Genomic DNA, 26663 nt, shown 5'->3' with positions numbered 1-26663 from the left:
TCATATGAGGCATTGAGAAATCTATTGTATAGAGCAGGGGTATGCAAACTGTGGCCCTCCAGATGTTGCAGAACTACAAGTCCCATGAGGAATGGCAAGACTGACAGCCACAAGCATGACACCCAGAGGCAGAGGAATGATGGGACTTGTAGTTTTGCAACAGCTGGAGGGCCACAGTTTGCATATTCCTGGTATAGAGGTACTCAAGCTCCTTTTTCCTTAACACTCTCCATGAAAGCATTAGTCAGAGCCTGGCAATTGTTGGTGTGCCATGTCCCTGATGATCCCAATAGATGGTCCCCAAATACCCCCATCTGGTTTAATCTGCCCCTTGCTGAATTCTACTCCATCCTGACCCTGTGGTGTGGGCTGGGAGGGGAATTAAATCATTGGATCATATTTGTGTAGGTTATACTTTAAGGACCTTTGATGACTGGGCTGACTTCTCAGTCGGCTACCGGCTCTTTAGTAAGGATGGGCTGCATCTTAATGGGGGCGGTACAGCTCTTTTGGGGAGAAAGATGGCCACCAAGTTGGAGGAGCTTTTAAACTAGGAGACGGGGGGGAGGGCTCAGAAGTAGAGTCAGTTAGGAGGGAACAAAGGACTGAAGGCAGTTGTAGGGTCAGCAGCGACAGTAGGTCCACAACGTCTATTGGTAGGTCTGTGCGGGAGAACCGCAGACCAAACAGGAATAAACATAACCAATCACGTTTAACTTCCGTAAAACTAAGAGGGGTATATGCTAATGCCAGGAGCCTAGCTAATAAAATGGATGAGTTGGAAATGTTAGTACATGAGGAGGACATAGACCTAGTGGGAATAACGGAGACTTGGTTCGACCCCTCACATGACTGGCTGGCAAATATCCAAGGGTATTCAGTGTACCGGAAGGACAGGGTAGGAAAAAGAGGGGGAGGGGTATGTCTCTACGTCAAGAATAATGTAAGGGTGATAGAGAGGAGTGACATTACGGAAGGGATGAGTATGGAGTTAGAATCCGTGTGGGTAGAACTCCATAGGGAAGGAGAAAAGGGAAAAGTAATTGTGGGGGTTTGCTATAGGCCACCTAAACAAGGGGAGGAGGTAGAGCTGGAATTTTTAGCACTTTTGGGTAAAGTGGCAAAGCTAGGATCAGTCATCATATTGGGGGACTTCAATTATCCCGACATTGACTGGGGAGAGGGGACTACACACTCACATAAGGGCCGTCAATTCACGGAAACCTTACAGGATAATTACATGTCACAGTTGGTGGATTCCCCTACCAGAGAAAACACAATCCTGGATCTATTGATCACTAATGACCCAGACCTAATCTCGGAGGTAGGAGTCCAGGACAACCTGGGCTCTAGCGATCACAGGATGATCACATTTAGCGTAAATAACAATATAGCAAGGCAAGTGGGGAACATAAGAACCCTTAACTTCAGAAGGGCAAACTTTCCAAAATTGTACTTGTTGATGGAAAGGGTAAACTGGGACCGAACCCTGGGATCCCTGACCACAGAGGAAAAATGGGAATGCTTTAGGAACATATTAAGCAAAGGCATCTTGCAGTGCATTCCTACGGGAAATAAATTTAGAAGGGAATAAGCCAAACCTGGCTGGCTAAACCGGAGCGTTAAAAAACTTATTAGGGGAAAAAAATTGGCCTTCAGGAAATATAAATCAGAGGGCACAGTATTGGCTTTCGACCAATACAAGGAGGCAAATAGGAAGTGTAAACACAAAATCAAGATGGCTAAAATAGACTTTGAGAGACAAATAGCGGAGGATAGCAAAAAAAACCCAAAGAAATTCTTTAAGTATATCAACAGCAAAAAAACTAGGGCAGAGCATATTGCACACATAATTAACAATGATGGGAGGATGGTTACAGAGGACACTGAAAAAGCAACCGTACTGAATGCTTTTTTCTCATCAGTCTTTACACAGGAATCGGAGGGGTACACTGACCATGACTGTATAGTTAGTAGTAATACACAGGACTTGCCACTATGGCTAACAGAGGGTGAAATCAGGGAAAGGCTGGATAAACTCAACACAAACAAATCTCCAGGCCCGGATGGCGTACATCCGAGAGTACTCAAGGAACTCAGTAAGGTTATATCCAGACCACTGTTCCTGATCTTTGCGGACAGTATTAGGACAGGAGATGTACCAGGGGAGTGGAGGAAAGCTAACGTGATTCCGATATTCAAAAAGGGTCAGAGGCATATACCGGGAAATTATAGGCCTGTCAGTCTGACATCAGTAGTATGTAAACTTCTGGAGGGGATGATAAGGGACTATATCGTAGAGTTTGCTAAGGACAACAGCATCATCAGTAGTAACCAGCACGGGTTTACAAATGGGCGTTCTTGTCAAACCAATCTCTTAACATTCTACGAGGAGGTGAGCTGTGAGCTAGATAGGAGCAGACCAGTGGATGTGGTGTACCTAGATTTTGCTAAGGCGTTTGATACAGTTCCCCACAAGCGCTTAATTTATAAAATAAGGTCTGCAGGTATCGACAGCAGGGTTTGCTCTTGGATACGGAACTGGCTAAAAGGGCGTGTCCAAAGGGTGGTAATAAACAGCGCGTACTCAGACTGGTCTGAGGTAGTAAGCGGGGTCCCCCAAGGCTCAGTCCTAGGACCAACCTTGTTCAATTTATTCATAAACAGCATTGAGGACGGGATCAGTAGTTCAATATCAGTTTTTGCAGATGACACAAAATTAGGCAGGACAATAACAGCACAGCATGAAGCAGATATCCTACAGAATGACCTGGACAAAATAACGGAGTGGGCAAAGACATGGCAAATGAGGTTTAACGTGGAGAAATGTAAGGTTTTACACTTGGGGACTAGAAACATAAAAGCACAATACACGTTAGGAGGGGAACCCTTGGGAGAATCAAAAATGGAGAAGGATCTGGGAGTCTTGGTTGATGATACACTAGGCAACAGCATGCAATGTCAAGCGGCAGCTGCCAAGGCTAGCAGAATATTAGCATGCATAAAGAAAGGGATGTATTCCAGAGATAAGACTATAATCCTTCCACTTTATAAAACTCTGGTCCGACCTCATCTGGAGTATTCGGTCCAGTTCTGGTCACCAGTCCTCAGAAGGGATGTGTTGGAGCTGGAGAGAGTCCAGAGAAGGGCAACTAAACTAATTAGGGGATTGGAGGACCTTGATTATGAGGAGCGTCTGCAATCGCTTGATTTATTCTCCCTGGAGAAGAGACGCCTGAGGGGGGACATGATAGCAATTTTTAAATATCTAAATGGGGATCTAGGCTTAGAAAAAAAGCTGTTCAGTCGAAGGGATTGCATGAGAACTCGGGGGCATACAATGCGATTAGAGGAGAAGCGTTTTAACCTCAGGCAACGTGGGGGGTTCTTTACTGTTAGGGCTACAAGATTGTGGAATTCTCTACCACAAGAGGTGGTTTCTGCAGGTAGTATGGTGGCTTTCAAAAGACTCTTAGACGTACATCTCAAGGATCAGAACATTCAGGGGTATGCAAGATGATTACAGCCACACACATCTACACAGGTTGAACTGGATGGACTTTTGTCTTTATTCAACCTCACCAACTATGTAACTATGTACCTATGACTTAAAAAATAAATACACTTTCCCTAATTCTCATCTCTTCCGTTACCTACAGCTCAGACACTCTTTTCTTCTCAATTTGGTAGTCAGGGACCAACTCTTTATCAAGGTAACTTAGAAACTCCACTGAGATGACCCCCTAGATAAACCATTATCTAATATAAATAAATCACTGTTACCCTAGGTCTATTTTGGTTTGGAACATTTTATACTCCAAATGGCGAGTGGAAATTCCTCCTTTGGATACAGAGACCTGGGAAGATAAATGGGAATACCCCTTCAGAAAATGTCTAGTTCAATTTAAAATAGTTCATAGAGCCTACTTGACACCACATCGCTTAAACAAAATATATCCTGGGGCATACCCCCCACTGTTGGAGATGTACTGAAACCAAAGCTGACTTCAATCATATGTTTTGGTCGTGTCCCAAGGTGAGAGGGTTCTGGGTAGAGGTTACAGATTTTATCTCCTTCTTAACCACTATCCACATCTCATTGTCCATTAAAATATGTTTGCTTGGCCTAGTGGACTCAATGGCTTTTCTCCAAGCAACCAAGACACTTATAGGTCTACTCCTATTCTATGCAGGGAAAGCTATAGTGATTAAATGGAAGTTGAATGAGGCACCATCTTTAAACTTTTGGAAATCTCTGATAAATAATGCCATCCCATTATACAAAGCCACCTACCGTACTCCTCACGAGGTTGCCCAACCAAGTTTGGTATAATGTGGGACATCTGACCAAAATCTCTTTATACTAATGAAACTTAGGAAATGTTATTACTGTGTGGTTTCTCATACTCACATATTCCTAAGCCCCAATGGTTCTTTAAGGCAATCCTTTCTTACATACTTTAATGAGTCAAAGAATGTACTATAATCATATTCATATACTATTTTTTTTAAATTGGGAAGTGGTGGAGTGAGAGAGCTTATATGCAGTGATAGTCACATTCACTCCTGTCTCTTAGTGGAACTAAGCAGTTGCATTTTGTTTTTTTCTTTTCTTAGTTATAGTAGTCTTAGGACATGTGCTCTATCTTGATGTTATGTTTGAGCCGGGGAATGCACAGAGGCTCTGTTTTGTTAAACCCTCTACCTTTTGAAAAGAATAAAAAAAAAAAAAAAGGATTGGCATAGGAAGTGCTTTGTGTAAGAAATATTCTAAGGGTAAGGTAACTTGTTTCTCAGCGCCAAACCCCCACATTGAGAACTTCCTGGAGCCAGGGTTTCCTTATGCTGAAAATCAACATACCATATATGAACTTGATACTATGTAGAGAACATTTAAAAACTATAAAAATGTCTAGGTAAAAATATAAAACACACAAGTCATACAGATCTGCCATGGCAATGTTATTATCAAAATAATTTCAGGGTTGGATATCCCTGTGAGTTGTAAGTTTTTCTTTATTTAGGCATAATGTCTAGTGATTATTAAGGTTCTGAAAATATAGAGAAGCATAAACAGAAGAGAAAATTAGACTGTAAAGAGAGAACGTGAGCAAACATAAAAATTAACTATATACAGCTCCATTCTCATTTGCCAAGTGTACATTTTCAGTGTATATTGATATGCTTTATTTACTGTGCATGTTACTCTTATTTTAATAGGCTGTGAGTGATATCTGGTTCCTAATTTTCAACACTTTAACCTACACTTTCTACCCAGCACTTTACATGGGGATGTTGGACAAGGTAAGTTGTAGAATGATTATAAAATTATTTCTTTCTCATACATTACCGGACACAGGAAGTATTCAGGAACATAAGGTTATTCTGTCATCCTGCCACCTTCAGGAGATAGGAAAATGGCAAAGCAAAGGGGCTAGGACAGTATTGCATAACACCTCCCACCCTCAGCATGCTTTAAAACCATATTTCATCCAAAAACATAAATGTAATATATTGCAGCTTATCAATTATTAGATGTGGCGACTGCATTCATTTTCTATTTTTTTAAGATTTTTTGGTGATCCTGCTAGTAACACACTTCCTGTCTTGGGTTGTCTCCATTCAGGATGGAGGAGCAACAGAGACACCTTTGAATAGCAGCATTGCCAATCTGGGGAAAGGGTAGTGTTAAATGCAATAGCAGTCTTAGGGTTCAATGCAGCTTTCAGTTGGTTGTTAGGGTCTTTAGGAGAGGAATGTCTATCATCTGCTCAGAGAAAGCAAAAGCTGTGAGTGATGTCTGGTTTCTAATTTTCAACACTTTATTCTGTATTTTTTATCCTGGCGCTTTACATGGGGGATACTGGACAAGGTGTGTGATAAAATCACTATAAAAAATATTTATTTATCATACTTTACTGGACACAGGGAGCATTCAGGAATGTAGGGATATATTGCACAGGAGATCGCACACTGGCCAAAGCAAAGCTATTAGGACAGCCCTACATAACACCTACTCCCAGCATGCCTTCCATTTTTGCTCATGTGCTTAGGTGAGGGACGTCTTCTCATTGCTCTGACAAAAACAAAATTAATTTTTACCTTTATCAAGATACTTTTTGCTCTAGCAAGCTGCCTCGTTTGCTGCAGAGACTACAAAGACTTTGCAGCTTTGCGGATTGGTTCATCTTCAGCATCACCTTGGAGGCTGTATCCAGGTCCCGTGGTAAATAGGTGGGACTGTCTGGTAAGTGCTTAGTGCACTGGACACTTCTTTAGGTGACCACCCCAGCCTTGGAGGCTGTATCCAGGTCCCGTGGTAAATAAGTGGGACTGTCTGGTAAGTGCTTTAGTGCAGTGGTCCTCAACCCTGGTCCTCAGGGCCCACTAACAGGCCAGGTTTGCAAGATAACTGAAATACATCCCAGTTGATATAATTTGCTGCTCAGTGATTGCAGTACTCTAGTCTGCATCTCCCCAAGGTAATACTTAAAATCTGGCCTGTTAGTGGGCCCTGAGGACCGGAGTTGAGGACCACTGCTTTAGTGCACTGGACACTTCTTTAGGTGACCACCCCAGCCTTGGAGGCTGTATCCAGGCCCCGTGGTGAATAAGTGGGACTGTCTGGAAAGTGTTTTTGTGCACTGGACACTTCATTAGGTGACCACCCCAGCCTTGGAGGCTGTATCCAGGCCCCGTGGTAAATAAGTTGGACTGTCTGGTAAGTGCTTTAGTGCACTGGACACTTCATTAGGTTACCACCCCTTCGGTACCATTGGTGCAATGTTGCTGAGTGCTTTACAGGTCCAGGGCTGTCCTCGTTGACACTTTAAAGGTCACTTGTCCATGAAGACTCTTGCAGGAGTTTTCCTACCAGAAGGGTAAAGTTATGAATACCTATTATCCTATGTGGTGGAGACTGCACCAACCCTCTCTTAGGGGTATGCACAGTACAGTACTGCAACACTTAGATCACAGTCAAGCCACAGGTGTAACACAGCACCGTTTTCAATTTGGCACCTTTTTTTCTGACTCCTTGCCTGGTTGCTATACAAATGTGTGCACACCCTCTTTATGTGTTTCCATTCTGCCCACTTCCTAGCCAACTCCATGCCTTCTACCAGTTCTGCGATCGCACTTGCCATGATCCTTAGGGTTGCTGAATCACTTGGCACTAACCTTTCCTGCTTCACATGCTTCACACTATCTAGGCCTAGTATGGCACATCACAGATGCAAAGGCAATGGTACTGTGGTCCTGCACAGCTTTCGATCCACTCACAGTACAGGGGAGGCTTGCATAGTACCCCTTAAGGAATCTTACACTGACAGTTTGGATCCCAGTCCTTTACCTAAATTGCAGCCGTCTGTCTTCCCTAAACCCTTTCTGGGGCATTTCCTATTTCTGTTTTGTCCAGGGATGAATTGAATGCTGCTATGGCTGAGTTTATGTGGAAAATTTTAACTATGATTGCTGTGCTGACTCAGAATACAGGGACCACAAACAGGCTTCCTCACCATTTTCTCCAAAATCTTTTTCTCAATTTGTTTCTTGGGGTGCAGAGGAAGGTACCCTATCTTACTAACTTGGTATCTGAATGGTCTGTTTACTGGTATGAGCCCAAATCTAAAATACATCATTGCCATTTTCACTAACACAGTCCACATATGTCTAGACACTGAACAACCTGATTTAGTTGTACCTAGAGTTACTATTCTAGTTACTATTCTGGGTTCTCTTAAAAGCTCCAAGTCAAATACATTTTTATATGAGGGCTGGCCTAACCTAGATAATGTTTTCACCCCCCCCCCCCCCCCCAAGCAGTTTGCACAATACCCTGTGCTGGAAGAGTGTCTAAAAAGTGAGCTGTGAGTTCTGCCATTAGTTGTCTTAACAAGACCTTATCTGTCCCAGTGGGGGATATACCAGCATTAATGAATCAGATTGATGAAAAAACTAGAGGCTTCAAAGACCTTCTTTATGACAGGTCCTGCCGTACAGACTGCTATTGTGGGTGTATGAGCAACAGATATGGCTGGGGATCTGGGTTTTTCCCTTTTAGATCCGTCTGTCTTGCAACAGCTGGAACTCATGCCTGTGGTCCTGTGTTAATATCCTGTTGAAGGTAATCTGCCAAATCTCTATGATGAGTCTTGTTGCTGTGCACACTGTGCACACCCTTTGCTTTGGGTCATTGGGCCATAGAAAATACATGCAATAGACATCTGTTAGGTATGCCTTTCAAGAGGAACTGCCTGTTTGAGACAGCCCTGGACAAGTTTATCAAGGAAGTCACGACTCACGAGGAATAGAAGCATCTTTTTGCCCCAGTAAAATGCCTTTCCCAGCAAGAGTTACTTTTATTACCCACAACTATCCAAGGCAAATCCTGGATCTCAGTTTTGCCACAAGCCCTGGACACCAAAATTCTCCAAGATGCAGACAAATCCTCTTCCCAGGGAGTCCCTTACACCCAGTTTCCTTCCAGTCTGTTTCAACTCCAAATTCTGGATATATGGTACAAGAAGGCTCAGTCTTTAGACCAGCACATTAATCTGCATCTTCAGATCTGTCTTGCTCTGGTGTGATGGGTCACAATCTTAGCTCTGGAGCCAGGAAAGTCTTTCATTTCCCTCTGCTGGAGGGTCATAATATTGGATGCCAACCTGTCAAGCTGGCGAGGGCTCTTTCTTGATTCAAGAGACTTGGTCACACAGATGAAACTTGTATTGCCATCCTAAGGATGTTGTACATGCTGTTAGACTCTGTGGGGTTGATTTACTAAAACTGGAGAGTGCAAAATCTGGTGCAGCTCTGCAAAGAAACCAATCAGCTTCCAGATTATACAGTATGTGTCAGCCTGGGTCCACACTAGATGCAATGCAAATTCACAGTGTATTTGGAGCGGATTCAGCACCGCATCTAAATCGCAAATGTTAACAATACCCCGCAATCGGTTTGCAAAACTCAGCGCAATTTGCAGAATCGGATCACATGGGTGAGAACACCCATGCAAAACGATTCTGGTGTGGGCAAAAAAGGTCCTGAACAAGTTTGGTGTGAATGCGGTATGATTTGAGCCACATAAATCAATGGTTCAAATCGCAACCCAAAGACACTGTGTGTAATTCGCACTGGAATGTGCTGCGATTTCTGTGTGAATTACATACGGTGTCTTGCACCGCAGCAATGTGAACCCAGACTCAAAGCTTAATTTAACAAGCTAAAATTAGAAGCTGATTGGCTACCATGCACAGCTGCAACAGATTTTTCACTCTCCAGTTTTAGTAAAACAATGCCTATCTTTCTGCTACAGCTTCAACTAGACAATCTGACTCCCTCTTTTTCATTCCTGAGGGCCCCCGCAGGGTATATCTTACTGTTCGCTCTAGCAGTTCCCACTGGATTTTACAGATTATTTTTCAGGCCTTTGGTCTTAAGGGCCGGGTTCCTCCCTTCTGTATAAAAGTGCACTACACTACAGCAGTTAGTGCCTCATGGGCATTTCTGTAGCAGGCATCTGTTTCATACCAGGAAAGGTAGGGACCCAACTGTTTTAAGTGCAATGGAGAACAGTGAGGTTACCAGCATGGTGATGCTGCGCGACCAGGTTGTCTTGACTGGAGGACTGGTTGAGCAGAATTATAAATATCTCAGCAGGTTAAACAGTTATTATACAATTTTTCTTAATATAGCCATGTGTGTAAGATGACATAGGTCAGTATTGTTACCAAAATGCAGCATTGCATATTTCAGAATAGATGTTTAGAACGTATGGAGCTCCTGGTGGCAGAGACAGGCAACTGTGTCACATGTTAAAACATTTAGAAGGGGACATTAAGAATAGATTGACATTTGTTTGTGTAAGGATAGATTTTCTAGTTTCAGCTATTGTAAAGGATTTATTAGGTCAGTGTTACCTTGGATCTACAGTATCTCACAATAACTTATATTCCATGTAACACTATTCTGCCGGTTATTTAGAAAGGTGAATTTCAAAGACTGGCTGCTTGCTGCAAACCTGCCAAATAACCAGTAACTATCAACAATTTGACATTCCCCCACAATGATATAAATGGCAAATAAATTAAGTTGAGCCATCTGTAAGAAAAAGCTACCTATGATGTGTTATCATATAGCTTCTGTGTATTGTCATTTCTGTGGCTGCTTTTGTATGTGCACATTGACAGCTTAACTTCATCAAATACCATATTTGTTTTATTGTCTTTTTTTTCTTGCTCACTGCTAAAGTTATTTTCTCACTATTAGATGATTTTATTTTTTTTTTAGCATAAAACTTCTAAATGTAGCTAGTAGCTACCAATGACATGTTTAGCTATATAGAAACAGCAAATCTAGAATCCAGACATGCTGGGATGTTTAATTATGTATGCCCTTTTTAGTGCAATGAGCTGAAATTTTGCAGCTACATTTTTTTTATTGTAGTGTAGAAAGACTGCCTTGAAACCATTGCTGAGGAACGGGAATTATAAGAATCTGAAATAGGGATGGGGATCTGTCATTAGCAAGTAATAATGAACGAGGTGCTTTACAAATCTTGCGAATTGTGAATTTTTTATTTGCCTAAAAAATGCCTGCAGATTTATTATTCATCTTATTTTTTTCTATGTATGGGTTCCTAACAAGCGTGCTTCTCCTCAGATTAGATAGAGCTGTGCGCAATTATTCAGTCTAATATACTCCTGAGGCCATCATCACTAGTAAAGAGTTCTGTGCCCAGAAACAAGAGTTCAGAGGCCCCTTTATGATTTAATTGGAGAGGAGAATAATATGTAGCTTTTAATATGTGGGATATTCTTCAGGAAAGAAAATGCAACCTGCACCTGTCATCAGTGGCGTCACTAGGGTTGGTGTCACCTGGTGCGGTAAAACATAGTGTCACCCCCCCCCCCCCTATATTTGGGCCGGGCAGCAGCTCAGTGTTGGAGTTTTTTGAAGCAGGTTGCGACGGTCAATAAGGCCTACAGGATAGCAGGTTAGGCACTTCCTAATGGCTCAGTCCCTGGGAGCAGTAACGGATAATGGCTGACAGGCCATCCTGCCAGACCCAGCAAAATTGCAGCAGTGATCCCTCCGGTTATACATTCGCTCCCTCTGGGTTAACCAGGCTGACTTTGTTCAGTAGTGTAGCCCGTCTGTACCCTGGCAGTGACACAGTCTTTCTCTCTCTGGTGGTGCTGGGCAGTGTGGCTCTCTCTATGGTGTAGCACTCACTCAGCTTTTTCCCAGGTCCCCAGTCCTCAATCTCTCCCCCTAGCAGAGTGCATGATGGGGGCTGTGGTCTGCTCCCTGTGGACAACAAATGGGGCCACCAATCTTCCGGGACTACATGTCCCATGATGCCCCCTAGTCTCTTCTGATTGGCCCTCCGCGGTGGCCAGCGGGAAGGGAAACAGACCGGGCAGTAAGCTGGGCGGCAATCAGATGAGAGCGGCTCTCTCTTGGCTTTCACTGCTGACAGGAGAAAAGAGGGGGGGGGGAAAGAGTGAGGAAAAGAGCCTGCTGTCACCGCTTAATCATACCTCCCAACTTTTGAACTTCAGAATGAGGGACACTGGAGTAGTGAAAAGACCTGCGGCATGCTAGCTTGTGGTAAATTGTGGGAGGGGCTTAAGGGATATGTTTAAACAAAACCCAGACTTCCTTGTACCTATAAAATATGCTTTGATTGTTTTGTCTGAGCCTACCTAAAGAATAAATTCAATAAAATAGTCAGCGACTGCATAGCAACCAGCAACTGTTGAGACAATGAAGACTTTGGTGAGAAGTATATAATGTACAGTATTGTGTATATAGTGCAGGAGTGTGTAAAGCAGAGCACAGGGGTTGGGGAGTGCATCAGCCAGTGACGGGTTTAGGATACATAGTGCAGGCTGCAGGGGTCCAGGGTGTGTAATGCAATGGGTTCAAGATTTAGATGAATGTAATGCTATAGCCAGTTCCAGGTTTAGGAGTACATGATACACACAGAGAGCATGCTCCAGGAGTACATAATGCACAGAACGCAGGGCCCAGGAGTGTGTAATGTATAAAAAAAATTAGGAGTACAAAACAAAAAGAGTGCAGGAGACAGGGGTGTGTAACTCAGTGTAGGGGTAAGGAAAGGGCAAAATTCCTCCCACATACAAGAGATGGTCAGAGACTACAGACATGATAAAGGAGATGGTCAGAGACTGTGGAAATAATACAAGAGATGGTCAGAGACTACAGACATGATACAGGAGATGGTCAGAGACTGCGGACATGATACTAGATATGGTCAGAGACTGCAGACATGATAAAGGAGATGGTCAGAGACTGTGGAAATAATACAAGAGATGGTCAGAGACTACAGACATGATACAAGAGATGGTCAGAGACTGCAGACATGATAAAGGAGATGGTCAGAGACTGTGGAAATAATACAAGAGATGGTCAGAGACTACAGACATGATACAAGAGACTGTCAGAGACTGCAGACATCATACAAAAGACTGTCAGAGACTGCAGACATTATGCAGGAGACGGTCAGAGACTGCGGACATTATACAGGAGACAGTCAGAGACTGCGGACATTATACAGGAGACGGTCAGAGACTGCGGACATTATACAGGAGACGGTCAGAGACTGCGGACATTATACAGGAGACGGTCAGAGACTGCGGACATTATACAGGAGACGGTCAGAGACTGCGGACATTATACAGGAGACGGTCAGAGACTGCAGACATTATACAGGAGACGGTCAGAGACTGCGGACATTATACAGGACGGTCAGAGACTGCGGACATTATACAGGAGACGGTCAGAGACTGCAGACATTATACAGGAGACGGTCAGAGACTGCGGACATTATACAGGAGACGGTCAGAGACTGCGGACATTATACAGAGGGTGTTAGAGACTGCGGACATTATACAGAGGGTGTTAGAGACTGCGGACATTATACAGAGGGTGTTAGAGACTGCGGACATGCTTCTGTAGTATACAAGAGACTGGATACATAGTACATGACATATTACAGAAGCACTCTCCTAAAACGTAAAATACTGTTGAAGTTCAATTTTTTTGAAGTTAAAAAGAACATGGATGATCCTTCCAGTGATAATGTGGCAGCAGTGGAAGGGTTACCTTCAATTTATCTGTCCCAGCTTCTCTTATCCTGACGGAGAATGCAATTCAAACAGCGTGGTGTGCCTCCTCCCCCTCCTGCTCTGTGTATAGGAAGTAAACATCACAGCAAGAGGAGGAGGGGCGGCTTCAGTGTAGACATCCCGGCCAACATACAAAGTGTTGCCCGCGGCGTGTAGACAACTCGCTGCCCGCACACGCTGCGGGCATTTCAGGAAGGTTGGGAGGAGGTTTAGGCTTAGGTGGTGTCACCCCTCTGGCGGGTGTCACCCGGTGCGGACCGCACTCACCGCACCCGCCTAGTGACGCTACTGCCTGTCATGCACCTTTATAAGTGTTAGTGATCTGTCAAGATTGCATAAACATTTGTGCCTTAAGGGATTTAGCTATAACTATGTCAGTTATTAAAATAAATTTGGTATTAAAAAAATATAAGCCTAGAATAAACACTGCCAGCATTTAATAAACTGTAATGTTGTCTTTTCCGTTTGTGTGTAGGATGTGGATAGCACAACAAGTCTTCAGCATCCTCGTCTGTACGTAATTGGCCAGAAGGACACATATCTCGGTTTTAGGATCTTCGCAAACATCCTTTATGGCATCTACACTTCATCGGTTATGTTCTTCCTTCCATATTTTGCTTTCTATGATTCATCAGGACCAGGAAGCATATTTGAGCATCAACTTTTTGTATACACCATGAGTAACATCTACTTTTTTGCAACATTGGCCGAGGTGAGAAAACAGCTTAGATTCATGGGAAGTGGTGGGGAAGGTGAATAAAATATGTGCTCAAACAGCGAACATGCAGTTGAAATACTGTAAATACTGTATATGTTTGCTGTTTAACCTGACAAAGGATTTATAATTCTGTAGAACCATCTTTGTGATTTACACATCTCTGCCACATCAGGTGCATCCTGATAGGTCGTTTATTCATTTTCGGGTTCCAATTTTTTACTTCCTGGATTACCTCTGTGCATATGGAGCAAAGTGATGTTGCTGATTAATTGTTCAATGTCCAAGCTGAAGGTGAAGAGATGATAAAACAAGCTGAACTGCTGAACCAGGAAATTAATGGTGTTGTCTGTGTTATTGTGCAGAGTGGAAAATGTGTGTAAATTTCAAGACTAGCTGCACAGAACAACATATATGTGTGAAGGTTCTGAAAACATACTTTGCATCTATAATTGGATATGTACATGGTGGCTATGTTTTCTCATAATGCATGTAGGTTCTGCTTCCTGCTTTGCAGTGCTACACAATGGTTCTTCTTTAGTGCTCTTTTCTCAAATGATTTTTGGTTGACTCATTTAAAAAGCCATGCATAATGCATCCCCTATGCAGCTCATATGTCATCATTATTAACCACTTGGCGACCGCCGCACGACTATTTACTGCAGCAGTCAGCCCCTCACAGGCAAAGCGATGTACGTCGCTAGCCTGTGAGGCTCTAGGGAGCGAGCGCGCTGCTGGAGGCGCGCTCCCACTCCCGCTCGGTCACAGACCCCCCCCGCGTGTGCCAGGCGGACCCGATGTCCGCCGGGCACTCGCGATTGTCTGTTACACCGGGGGAAAGGCAGGCGGCTAATGTAAACAAAGCCGCCTGTCATTCTTCCCTGTGTAAGAATGGAGATCATACGGTTCTGCTATGTAGGACCGTTGATCTCTGTTCTTACACCAGTAGCCACATCCAATCACAGTTAGAATCACGCCCCTAGGGACACACTTAACCCCTCCTTCTCAAAAAAAGTTAACCCCTTCACTGCCAGTGTCATTTTTACATATGTATAGCACTGATTACTGTAGTAATGTCACTGGTAACCCCAAAAGTGTCAAAAATGTCAGTCAGGGGTCTGATCTGTCCGCCGCAATGTCGCAGTCCCGCAAAAAAAAAACGCAGATCGCCGCCATTACTCGTTAACAAAAAAAAACAACAAAAATGACAAAAATCTTTCCCTTAGTTAGTAAACGCAATAACTTTTGTGCAAACCAATCAAAATACGCTTTTTGCGATTTTTTTTTTTTCACCAAACATATGTAGCATAAAACAAATTGGCCTAAAATGTTAAAAAATTTTGATTTTTACATTTTTTTTGGGGAATTTCCTATAAAAAATGTGAAAAATATTGTTATTTTTGCAAAATTGACGCACTTTTTTTGTTTATAGCGCATGATCAAAAAATCGCACAGGTGATCAAATACCACCAAAAGAAAGCTCTGTTTGTGGGAAAAAAAGGACGTCAAATTCATTTAGGTACAGCATTGCACGACCGCGCAATTGTCCGTTAAATTCACGCAGTGCCGAATCGCAAAATAGGCCCTGGTCAGGAAGGGGGTAAAATCTTCCGGGGCTTAAGTGGTTAACCACTTTACCACCGGAGGATTTTGCTGTCTTCCGTCCAGGCCACTTTTTGCGATTCGGCGCTGTGCGACTTCAACTGACAATTGCGCGGTCGTGCGACGCCGTACCCAAACGAAATTTACGTCCTTTTTTTCCCACAAACAGAGCTTTCTTTTGGTGGTATTTGATCACCTGTGCGATTTTTACTTTTTGCGCTATAAACAAAAAAAGAGCGTTTATTTTGAAAAAATAACAATATTTTTAACATTTTTTTATATGAAATTCCCCCCAAAAAAGATGTAAAAACCAATTTTTTTAAAAATTTTTGGCCAATTTGTTTTATGCTACATATGTTTGGTAAAAAAAAAATCGCAATAAGCGTATTTTGATTGGTTTGCGCAAAAGTTATTGCGTTTACTAACAAAGGGAAAGATTTCTGTCATTTTTGGTGTTTTTTTTTTAACGCATAATGGCGGCGATCTGCGATTTTTTTGCTGGACTGCGACATTGCGGCGGACAGATCGGACCCTTGACTGACATTTTTGACACTTTTGGGGGTACCAGTGACATTACTGCAGTAATCAGTGCTATATATATGCACTGTTACTGTAAAAATGACACTGGCAGGGAAGGGGTTAATTTTATTGGAGAGGGAGGGGTTAATGTATGCCTGGTGCTTACTGACGTGTAGGGGGGGAGGTGACTGTGTGAGTCATGGACAGATCGGATGTCCAGCTATGCTGAACAGTCCGATCTGTCACTCCCTGTCACTATGGAGATCCGCCCGCTGTGTTTACACACAGCGGGCGGATCTCCAGACTCGATCCCCGACGATCGGGTAAGAGCAGCGGCGATCGCCGCTGCTCCTCCCCTGGCCCGACTCCCGCTGTGAATGAAAACAGTGGGAGCGAGCCTCCGGCGGCGCGCAAGCGCCGCCCAGAAGGGGGAGTGTCTAACGACGTTAATACTACGTCGCTGGACGATAACGAGCTACTCTGCCGCAGTAGTATTACTGTGAGCGGTTCTAAAGTGGTTAACAGACCACATAAAATTTAACATAAGCTCTACTTTATAAAAACCCTACTTTATTCCCATCCCCCTTCCTGCATGTGGCCAGATGGAATTTTCCATGTTTCTCTGGGCAGACTGGGCCCCAGACTAAAAGTGAGTATTCTAAATTATGCAGGGGTATCAGCTTCCCTGATCCAATCCGCTATCATCAGGCAATCCACCTAACCAAAATTTTAGACTGGTGTAAACACGCCAAGACAAAAAGTTGGATTGCCCTGGAACAGTTCATGTCACCAATACCCCTACAGAGCCTTCTCTTACTACTCAGACTATGCCTATTCCCATGATAATAGGCAAATGTAACACCCGACCCTCCACTTATCAATGATGCCGTAGATAGTTAATCCTGTCTTTCTGCCAGGTTGTCAGAACCCCAGATTCCAACCCTTCTTATCCTCTAAAACTTTTAGGCTGGTGGACTTTAGAGAAGAGGGTAGATAGAAGACCATACAATCAATTGAATCTATAATAGACCCTCCCCTACCAAGCTGACAGGCTTAGACACTTTCTTATCTCTATACAACCCAAGCAATCTGACCCTCCTGTTCCGTCATCTTTTGAACTGCACTACAAAGATCCATCCCTACTCAGACATTGTCTTTCAGGAGCCTATAGAGCGCTCAACTCTCCTCCTGTGAATTATGTGCCCTCTTACCTGACTGCATGAGAGAATGACCTAAATCAAACCCTTTCGTAAGGACAAAGGGATTAATCCTCTTTTTTGCCCATAAATTTTACATATCTTCTAGGCTCCAGGAATCAGGTTTTTTAATTTTAAACAGATGGTATAGGGTCCCAACAAAATTACATAAACTGTTCCAAGAAGTGCCCCTTATCTGCTGGAGATGTGGAGATTTGCAAGGTATGATTTTTCTGATATTTTGGGCATTTCCAAAGAGACCTTGGATCTTATTGGCTTATTCATAGTAAATGCCCCTGCAGAATGCCTTCTGGATCTCAATGCTTTATTGAAATCAAAATATGGTAAATCTGTAGTAATCCACCTTCTAAACCCTGCAAGATCCTGTATCCCGTCTAATTGAAAGTCCAGACACACCCCTTCGATTACCTATTGGTTCAGTGTGGTAAATGACATATGGATGATGGAAGACCTCACCAAGAGGAACGCTTTCAAAAGACCTGGTTCTATTGGACTCAGTTCCTATTCTCTGCAACGTAGAAGGAATTACTGGTTCTGACCCCCCCCCCCCCCCTTCCCCCGGGTAGAGGACTGAGGAGTGCTCTCCTACCATTCACTCCTAAAAAAGAAAAAAAAAAGATTAAAAGAAAAAAAATCAGGGGAGGTGTGTGGTTTTTTTTTTCTACCCCCCGTAGGGGATCCCTTTGTATTTTATAAAATAGCCTTTATTTAATTTCTAAATAACTGCAATTCTTAGTACCAGAATCATACTTTTAGTGTCTTTTTTTTAAACTAAGACGAATTATAGATTACAATTTATACTTCTGATCTAAGGAAACACTATTTTTTTTTTCAGCTTTAAGTAATGACAGAGTTAGTACTGAATCAATAGGGCCATAGCAAAAGTGTACAAATTTCACCGGTACATGTACGGCCATGTACAGGTGTGGAAGCTGGGATCATTTAGGCCTGGTTCACACGCCTGCGTTTTTTATTGCTTTTTGCAGAAATGCACTACAGTCCATTTATCATGGTTTCCTATGGGACACATTCACATCTATGCTTTTTTCAGCTGCTACGTTTTTGGAAAGGGTCAGGGCCTTTTTTTGATGCAAAACAGTGCTTTTTGGTTTAATAGACTTCAATTAAGAAGCTTCAGAGGAGCATTGTTCTGAATCAACAACATAAACTTTATCCCGAGCGACACTATTTTTAGGCTTTTTACGACCTGGTGTTATGGGTGTCAAGGAATTTATGCAATCCCTTGCATAAATTCAGACATTTTAACTCGATGAATAAACTCACATGTTGAGGAAGTCAGACGAGGAGAGCCTTTTCAATGTTCCATTTAATGGAGGATACTCCTAGTTGAAAAACATTAATGTTAGCCACATGGAAATATGTATACACCTGTGACAGAACTGTCCAGCATTCTGCTTAGGTGCTTCCGTCAAGATATATAGCTTCCTTCAAACTAAACATAGGAACCAGGTATTACAGCTGAATATTGCATAGCACCCAAGAATCTAGCCGAAACTAGCTTAGGCACTCTGGAAACTCTTTATTGAAAATTCACACAACATTTATAGTACACAAGATCAGGTGAACATGATCACATTATCACGTGCAAAGGAAACTGTATACAGGAATATAATTAACACTACTCGGCACCAAGTCCATCACCCTGATTACAAAGTACAATACAATCACCCTGATTACAAAGTACAATACACATTATCTTAAGCATAAACGTCCCACAATGGTTCGATACCAAGGTAGAGGGGTCACAATATCAATCACCTCTGCAAGAGATGATCAGACAGACAGAAACAATAGGTGACTTAATTAACACAATTAAAATTGGGTGAAAGACACCTAGGAGGCACACTATGGGAGAGACCTACATACAATAAACACATTATAGCAGGAGACCCCAGACAGGTTGCTTTCAGTTGATGATATTAACATCTGTTCTGCTCTCAAGCAATCATTGTTGGTAATGGGGATCCGGGCCCTAAACATGGGTCCCGGGCCTAGATTCCCAGAGTCTGTGTGTTTTGGGGAGACATAAACTTGAATCAGAAACAAGAGTACTCCAAGTGTCCCCCAGGCACGCACCTTCCAAAGAGTAGTGTTCCTTTAAAAGCAAGGGCCCATAGTCATTGGTTAAGAGGTCACCCTGCGGTTCCCTCCAAAAGCCCCTGGCTGGGTCTGTCACACACCAAAGACTGGAAACAGTGGAATGACTTCAGAGAGGGAGAGGGAAGACTACACACAAGTAGAGTGAGAGAAAGAGCTTAGACAGGAGAAGGCAGCTTAAAGACACAGAGCAATGATAATAAATCACATAGTGTAACACAACAAGCATATAGTGCGTTTTTGTCCGCAATTTTCATTTTTTAATCTGCCGAACAACAAATTGCCAAAAAAAAAAGCATAAAAAATGCAAACCGCATGAAAAATGCATGTGCAAAAATGAGAAATGCACCACAAAAAGCACTGCAGAAACAAAGCAAACTGCATAGGTGTGAACCAGGCCTAAAGCAGGACTTCACTCCCTGAATCAACATTAACCATTCTGAATCCTTATGATATCCTATGATATCCTTAGTAAATAGATAGGAAAGCATATCAAATGTACTCGTTTTGAAAAAAAAAAAACCTTTTGTTTTTACATTTCTTCGGTGACTTCAGTTAGGAGTCTTTAGTAGGGGGGTGAAGGGTTTTTCTCAGCCAAGCACACCCTTCTGCCTGCATGTCTGAGCTAAAGCCAGATGGATTCCAGGAAGTAAATGCTACACTAGTCATCTGGCTATGGCCAGAAATACTAGGACAGGCATCACTAAATGGTGGTCCAGGTCAAGACTGAGTCCTTCTCTCAGGGTATTATTTTTGCCATGGCCTCTGGATGCTGTGCTGGGTTAAGGGGGGTAGTAAAACTTCAGCTTAACCACCTATTTTTACCACCCCTGACAGCAGGTGTGTCATTTCCAGTGCAAACTTATCTCAAGAGAGGCAAAGAGATATTGGACTAGGACTATTACCCTGTTTTCAACAAGAATTGTCAGGTGGTGCTTTTTATGCGCATTTTTTTATGTGAAGTCAGCAGAAATTTAAATTCTAAACATGATAATTAAAACAAAACCGTAAAAAGGAACAGTTGTTATATTCCAATCTTATCTGGTGTGGTTTTGTTTATAAATGCATAAAGCTGTTTGTGAATGTTTTAATTCACAATGACTAAATGGAGTTTAGCTGTAAGCACCTTCTAGACGAATTGCGCTAATAGCAAGAAGCAGCAGGAGCAGTTAGTTACATACTTGTAGGCATGTGGCAACTATGGTGCTGGGCTGCCCGAGTGGGAAAGGGTTAATGGAGGTTCTGCATTTTCCCCTGAATTTTCTGTTTTCTGCACACCACCCTGTGCTACATAAAAATATGGGGGGAGACTGGACTCCAGAGAGTGGAGAGGGAGAGAAAAGGGACTGCATGGGAAAAGCCTTGTACACACAGCGAGTTGAATAAAAAAAAAAACTGACAGTTCAGATCGGAGCCACTGTACTAAATCCAATGTTAGTACAGTGATCTCCCCTGCTTAGCTATTGTGTTCTGACAGGGGGACACCCCCCTGCCAGAACACTCCGGTCAGAGCTCTGAACAGGAGCTGGTTAGCAGACTTTTTTCGGCCATGAACCGTCAACAGCTTCTGTCTGACACGCGGCTGCCGTACACACGGACCGAATGTCTGGCTGTTTCTATTGAACCGGCTGACATTCAGTCTGTGTGTACTAAGCTAAAGAAGCAAGAAGTCCGCCTAGGAAGATGTAACCTCTGACAAACCGCTAGCTCCCTGCATGGAAACCTACCTCATAAGGACACTACCAGTTGTTGACTACTACCTGAAAAGGTATGCCTGGGCAGCCTGGGACTAGACAGGGAAGGGTTAAGTGTACTTTGGAGTGCATTATTGCAGTGTGACAAGTAAAACTGGTTTTGAAGAAGCATGAGTTAAGGGTGAAACGTGTCACCTGTTTTCTTTGTCCCATGTCCTGGTGGCAGTCAATGTTGACACAATAAATCGTTGTTGGATGGATGGTGGTGTGCAGCCATATCTTTCATCCTTTCCCTCAAACTACAGTGGCGAGCCAGGGCTAGCCCCCAGTCCATTCAATCCATTTAACCATTCAAAAGCCTGGTCTGAAGTTATTTGCAATTCAAAAGCCTGGTCTGACATTATTTGCAAAGAGGTGCATGGTGGTATATGACATATCTAGAAGAACGGACCTGTAACGCACACACAAGGTTGAAGAGGAAGGAATGGAAAGCCACCCTGAAAGGTTCACTCAATGAAGGAGTTGAAGAAAGTGCGTAGTTGCTATGGGTAACCATGGACTGTTGGGGGAATGTAATAGCAGCCAGACAGCGAACAGTGGTACCAAGCATGGGTGACGGGTCCTCCAGAAGTGAGGAGATCAATGCTCTGACTACCTCCCTAGCAGTACATTCCCCAAAAGACTTCAGTATTGAACCCGTGGTACGTAGACCCCATAAACCTATCTACATGATACAGAAGAGCTTAGGAGTTAAGTGCATGCATGAGGTCTGTGCTTAGTTCACGGCAGGACCCAATTCTGCCAATGGGAGTGAGGTGGCAAAGGAAAACTAGACTGGTCAAGCGGGACATGGGCTCTGCAGTGTCCCCCTCCAAATGCTACATTCTGGAATGCAAGTTGTGCAGCAAATGGGATAGCGTATTACACAAAAGGGATCTGTATGTTACTGCACTGCTGCACACCGTGTATGGCTCATTTCTAAGCTGGGGTTCTGCCTTAATGTTGACTTCAACATGAATTCGGCCGCACCTGGTCCTGGGCATTGGCAAATGTGTACATGAGAAAGGTACCCCCACATGCACGGTGGATCCCCCATGGTGGATTTACTAAAGGCAATTAGACTGAACAATTTGCAAGTGCAGTTGTACTCCTTTTCCTTAGAAAATCTAAAACGTGGTATTGCTTCAATTTGTAAAGAATACCCAGTCAGGTGCAAGTTTACAGTTCTATAGAGTTTCATGAGCTCAATGATAGATTGCACTCTTGCCAATACAAATATTTTATGGAAAATAATGTTACTATTTACCTGTCTGTTAGGGTCCTTTCACACGGGCTTTCCGCCTGGCGGACACAGTTTTGCTTAGCGGGGGGGGGGGGGGTTCGATCTGCCGATTCCTGCTGAGCAGGCAGATGACAGGTCTGTCTCCGCTCACTGTGCATAGGACCTGTCAGATCCCCGCTCTCCTCTATGGGAGATCGGATGGAACGGACCGCCTGTCTGTTTTCATCCAAACTGATCCTCCAGACGGATGGAAAATAGGGTTTCTATCCATCTGGATTTCACGGATTAGATCGGATCAGATAGCAGCAGGTGTCAGCTGACATGTCACCGCTGACATCCGCTGCTCCATAGGGGTGCATGGAGCATCCGATCAGATCCGCCTGAAAAACTGACAGGTGGATCTGATCGGAAAGCCTGTGTGAAAGGGGCCTTACTGAAAATATGTTCAGAATTATTCTACCTGTAACATTTTTTTTTTTTTTTTCCAACAGGCTGCCTTGGCAATTGCTTCATGGTCTGTGTTTGCTTTCCTCGCTGTTGGGATATCCCTCGTCAGCTACTTTGTGATATCATATTTAACCACTCTGCCATCTGCGTATCTAACCAGCATGCAATATTTTAACTATCTGGGTAAAACACCTAATAAAGTCTTTTATGTTTTATTATGTTACCAAGTGAGCAGCATTTTCTATATACAGTGGGTACAGAAAGTATTCAGACCCCCTTAAATTTTTCACTCTTTGTTATATTGCAGCCATTTGCTAAAATCATTTAAGTTCATTCTTCTTCCTCATGAATGTACACATAGCACCCCATACTGACAGAAAAACACAGAATTGTTGACATTGTTGCAGATTTATTAAAAAAGAAAAACTGAAATATCACATGGTCCTAAGTATTCAGACCCTTTGCTCAGTATTTAGTAGAAGCCCCCTTTTGATCTAATACAGCCAGGAGTCTTTTTGGGAAAGATGCAACAAGTCTTTCACACCTGGATTTGGGGATCCTCTGCCATTCCTCCTTGCAGATCCTCTCCAGTTCTGTCAGGTTGGATGGTAAACGTTGGTGGACAGCCATTTTAGGTCTCTCCAGAGATACTCAATTGGGTTTAAGTCAGGGCTCTGGCTGGGCCATTCAAGAACAGTCACAGAGTTGTTGTGAAGCCACTCCATTATTTTAGCTGTGTGCTTAGGGTCATTGTCTTGTTGGAAAGTAAACCTTCGGCCCAGTCTGAGGTCCAGAGAACTCTGGAGAAGGTTTTTGTCCAGGATATCCCTGTACTTGGCCGCATTCATCTTTCCCTCGATTGCAACCAGTCGTCCTGTCCCTGCAGCTGAAAAACACCCCCACAGCATGATGCTGCCACCACCATGCTTCACTGTTGGGACTGTATTGGACAGGTGATGAGCAGTGCCTGGTTTTCTCCACACATACCGCTTAGAATTAAGGCCAAAAAGTTCTATTTTGGTCTCATCAGACCAGAGAATCTTATTTCTCACCATCTTGGAGTCCTTCAGGTGTTTTTTAGCAAACTCCATGCGGGCTTTCATGTGTCTTACACTGAGGAGAGGCTTCCGTCGGGCCACTCTGCCATAAAGCCCCGACTGGTGGAGGGCTGCAGTGATGGTTGACTTTCTACAACTTTCTCCCATCTCCTGACTGCATCTCTGGAGCTCAGCCACAGTGATCTTTGGGTTCTTCTTTACCTCTCTCACCAAGGCTCTTCTCCCCCGATAGCTCAGTTTGGCCGGACGGCCAGCTCTAGGAAGGGTTCTGGTCGTCCCAAACGTCTTCCATTTGAGGATTATGGAGGCCACTGTGCTCTTAGGAACCTTAAGTGCAGCAGAAATCTTTTTGTAACCTTGGCCAGATCTGTGCCTTGCCACAATTCTGTCTCTGAGCTCTTCAGGCAGTTCCTTTGACCTCATGATTCTCATTTGCTCTGACATGCATTGTGATCTGGAAGGTCTTATATAGACAGGTGTGTGGCTTTCCTAATCAAGTCCAATCAGTATAATCAAACACAGCTGGACTCAAATGAAGGTGTAGAACCATCTCAAGGATGATCAGAAGAAATGGAAAGCACCTGAGTTAAATATATGAGTGTCACAGCAAAGGGTCTGAATACTTAGGACCATGTGATATTTCAGTTTTTCTTTTTTAATAAATCTGCAACAATGTCAACAATTCTGTGTTTTTCTGTCAGTATGGAGTGCTATGTGTACATTCATGAGGAAGAAGAATGAACTTAAATGATTTTAGCAAATGGCTGCAATATAACAAAGAGTGAAAAATTTAAGGGGGTCTGAATACTTTCCGTACCCACTGTATACTGTATAAGATTCTTTCATCCTACAAAAGTTTTATGGCTCCTGCCTTTTGCTCCTGCGTGTGGTGTAGCACACCCCAAGTAAGAGCTGCAAGAGTTAGGATTCCCCACTGCTACATGGCCAGGCACACAGCATTTTCTTTTATGCATTCAAACACAGAAAACAGTCCTTTGCTTGTTTTTGATGTTTTATTAGGGGTTGATAACTTGGATAGGGAAGGGAGTTATGGGATGCCCAACTTGGAAAAATGTCCAGAACTATTCTCAAGGGGACAACTTCACTATTCACACTGAAAAATCCTCTTCTTCCTTCCTCCTGTATAAACTTGGTTCACAGTCACAGCACCTGCTGCTCACTCCACGAGAACTAGTGTTCATTCAGCATCAGCAAATTACAGGCTAGGAATATCCCATCCCTTTGTGGATAAGGGTAGCACATAATGGAGAGAACAGCATCACCTCCTGCCTACCTGTAGATCCCGAGCCCAGTTCTACCTCCACAGAAGATACCAGCCCAACTAGCTGCTTGCTTACCCAGTCCTCCTGACTGGCACGATTCCCCAGTTTTCCCAACTGGCACACTACCATGGATATTCCCCTGGGCAAGGATGAATACTTAAGCACTCCGCTGTCTTCAGAGAGCACTGTTACAGCTGACAGTCTCTCCCCTTGTTTTGCTCCTGCTGCCTCTCCTTAAGGTTCTCCTCCAGCTATCCTCTTCTCTGCCAGCTATCCTAGGCTCCAGCCCGAGGCAACCGCCCCCCCCCCCTCAAGGGCCACCAACAGCCTCTGCTCAGCACTACTTCTCCATCTTTCATGCGACTCCACTGCTGGCATGGCCCATGTCTATTTCTGGGGATTGGCTGAGGTCCCATAAATATTCATAGCAGCCCCTCCCAGCCTCCACCCACTAGATCTAGAACATTCTCCAGCCAGAAACCTGAAAACAGGGGAAGGAACCAGACCGCTGCTAGGATGAGTCATCCAGTCCTGAACTCTAGTAAACCCTGGCCAAACTAAGACTCACACAGGTTTAAAGCAGGAGCCAGAGTAAATTTCCCTGCATTGCCACTACTAGTAGCACACACTAGGGGGTGCTACATATGTGCCTGGTGCAACTAAGCAAATGATATTAAGAATGTTTCTACAATCATAACAGCCTATGTAGCTGCTATGAGGTGTGGGACAAATTATTTCACTTTAGAGATCAGTAAGGTGATTCCTTTGTAAAGGTGCATGTCTTTTCAGCATTGATGTAGCTACTTTATGCTAATTTCAACTTCTTTGGATTTAAAAAAATCAGTAGGGTGCGGCAGGATTTTACTGACCTGCAAAGCACCCTTTCTCCCAAAATGATCTTTGGGTACCATGAAGGGTGTATTTATGAGAGAAAAAAGATTGTGAAGCTTTGACTCTGCAAATCAGCAAATGCTTTCGTTCACTGTGAATGCTGGCAAAATCCAATGTAACTAGGTTATTTTCTCTCCAGTTCAGATGTTCATCATTCATAAGAATAGTGTGAATCAGGAAAATACAACATTATGGCACTTGATTGAGCTGATGATTATAGGAATAAATACTTCTCCTAATCATACAGTACAAGACAGAAGAATGGATTCTTAGACCAAAAGTTATATGCTGCTGCCTTCAGGTGACACTTGTGAAAGAGTTGCTGGGACTGCCCCCCTTGTGTATCTCTGCACAACCCTTCCCATTTTATGAGGCTCCAGTTTTGCTAGTGTCCTTAGGTGACAGACCCCATCTCCTGTTGGAGAAGATTTTTTTCTCTTTTTTTTTTTACCAGTTTTTCCTTTCCGTCTTTGGGAATGTCATTCTCCTTCACCATGTTCTGCCTTGAAGACATATCAAACAATTTGTTTTCAAGGTGGCCCTTCTATTGCAGGGGTGCTCAACTCATTGCCCGCAGAGCCCCCTGATGTGGCCTGCAACCTCAAACAAGGCAAGCGCATGTCCATGCTCTGGAATGGCGGGTGGGCAAGCCCAGATTGCAGCAGAGGAAGCAGTTGGCCATG

General features: G+C 43.4%; 1 protein-coding gene across 2 annotated transcripts in view; it reads left to right on the top strand.

Moving 5' to 3' along the window:
- Positions 1 to 26663, top strand: part of LOC309547466 (phospholipid-transporting ATPase IK-like) — a 269016-nt gene that overhangs the window by 234183 nt on the left and 8170 nt on the right. For both annotated transcript variants that reach the window (XM_082247329.1, XM_082247328.1), the window contains exons 24-26: positions 5221 to 5304; positions 13630 to 13866; positions 22793 to 22931. In XM_082247329.1, coding sequence (XP_082103455.1) covers positions 5221 to 5304; positions 13630 to 13866; positions 22793 to 22931 — 460 coding nt within the window. The remainder of the gene's footprint in view (positions 1 to 5220; positions 5305 to 13629; positions 13867 to 22792; positions 22932 to 26663) is intronic.

Source organism: Pelophylax lessonae, assembly GCF_965119305.1.
Source record: "Pelophylax lessonae genome assembly, chromosome: 1".
NCBI lineage: Eukaryota > Metazoa > Chordata > Amphibia > Anura > Ranidae > Pelophylax > Pelophylax lessonae.
Note: the sequence above shows the minus strand (reverse complement) of the source record. Positions and strands in the feature narration are given on the sequence as shown.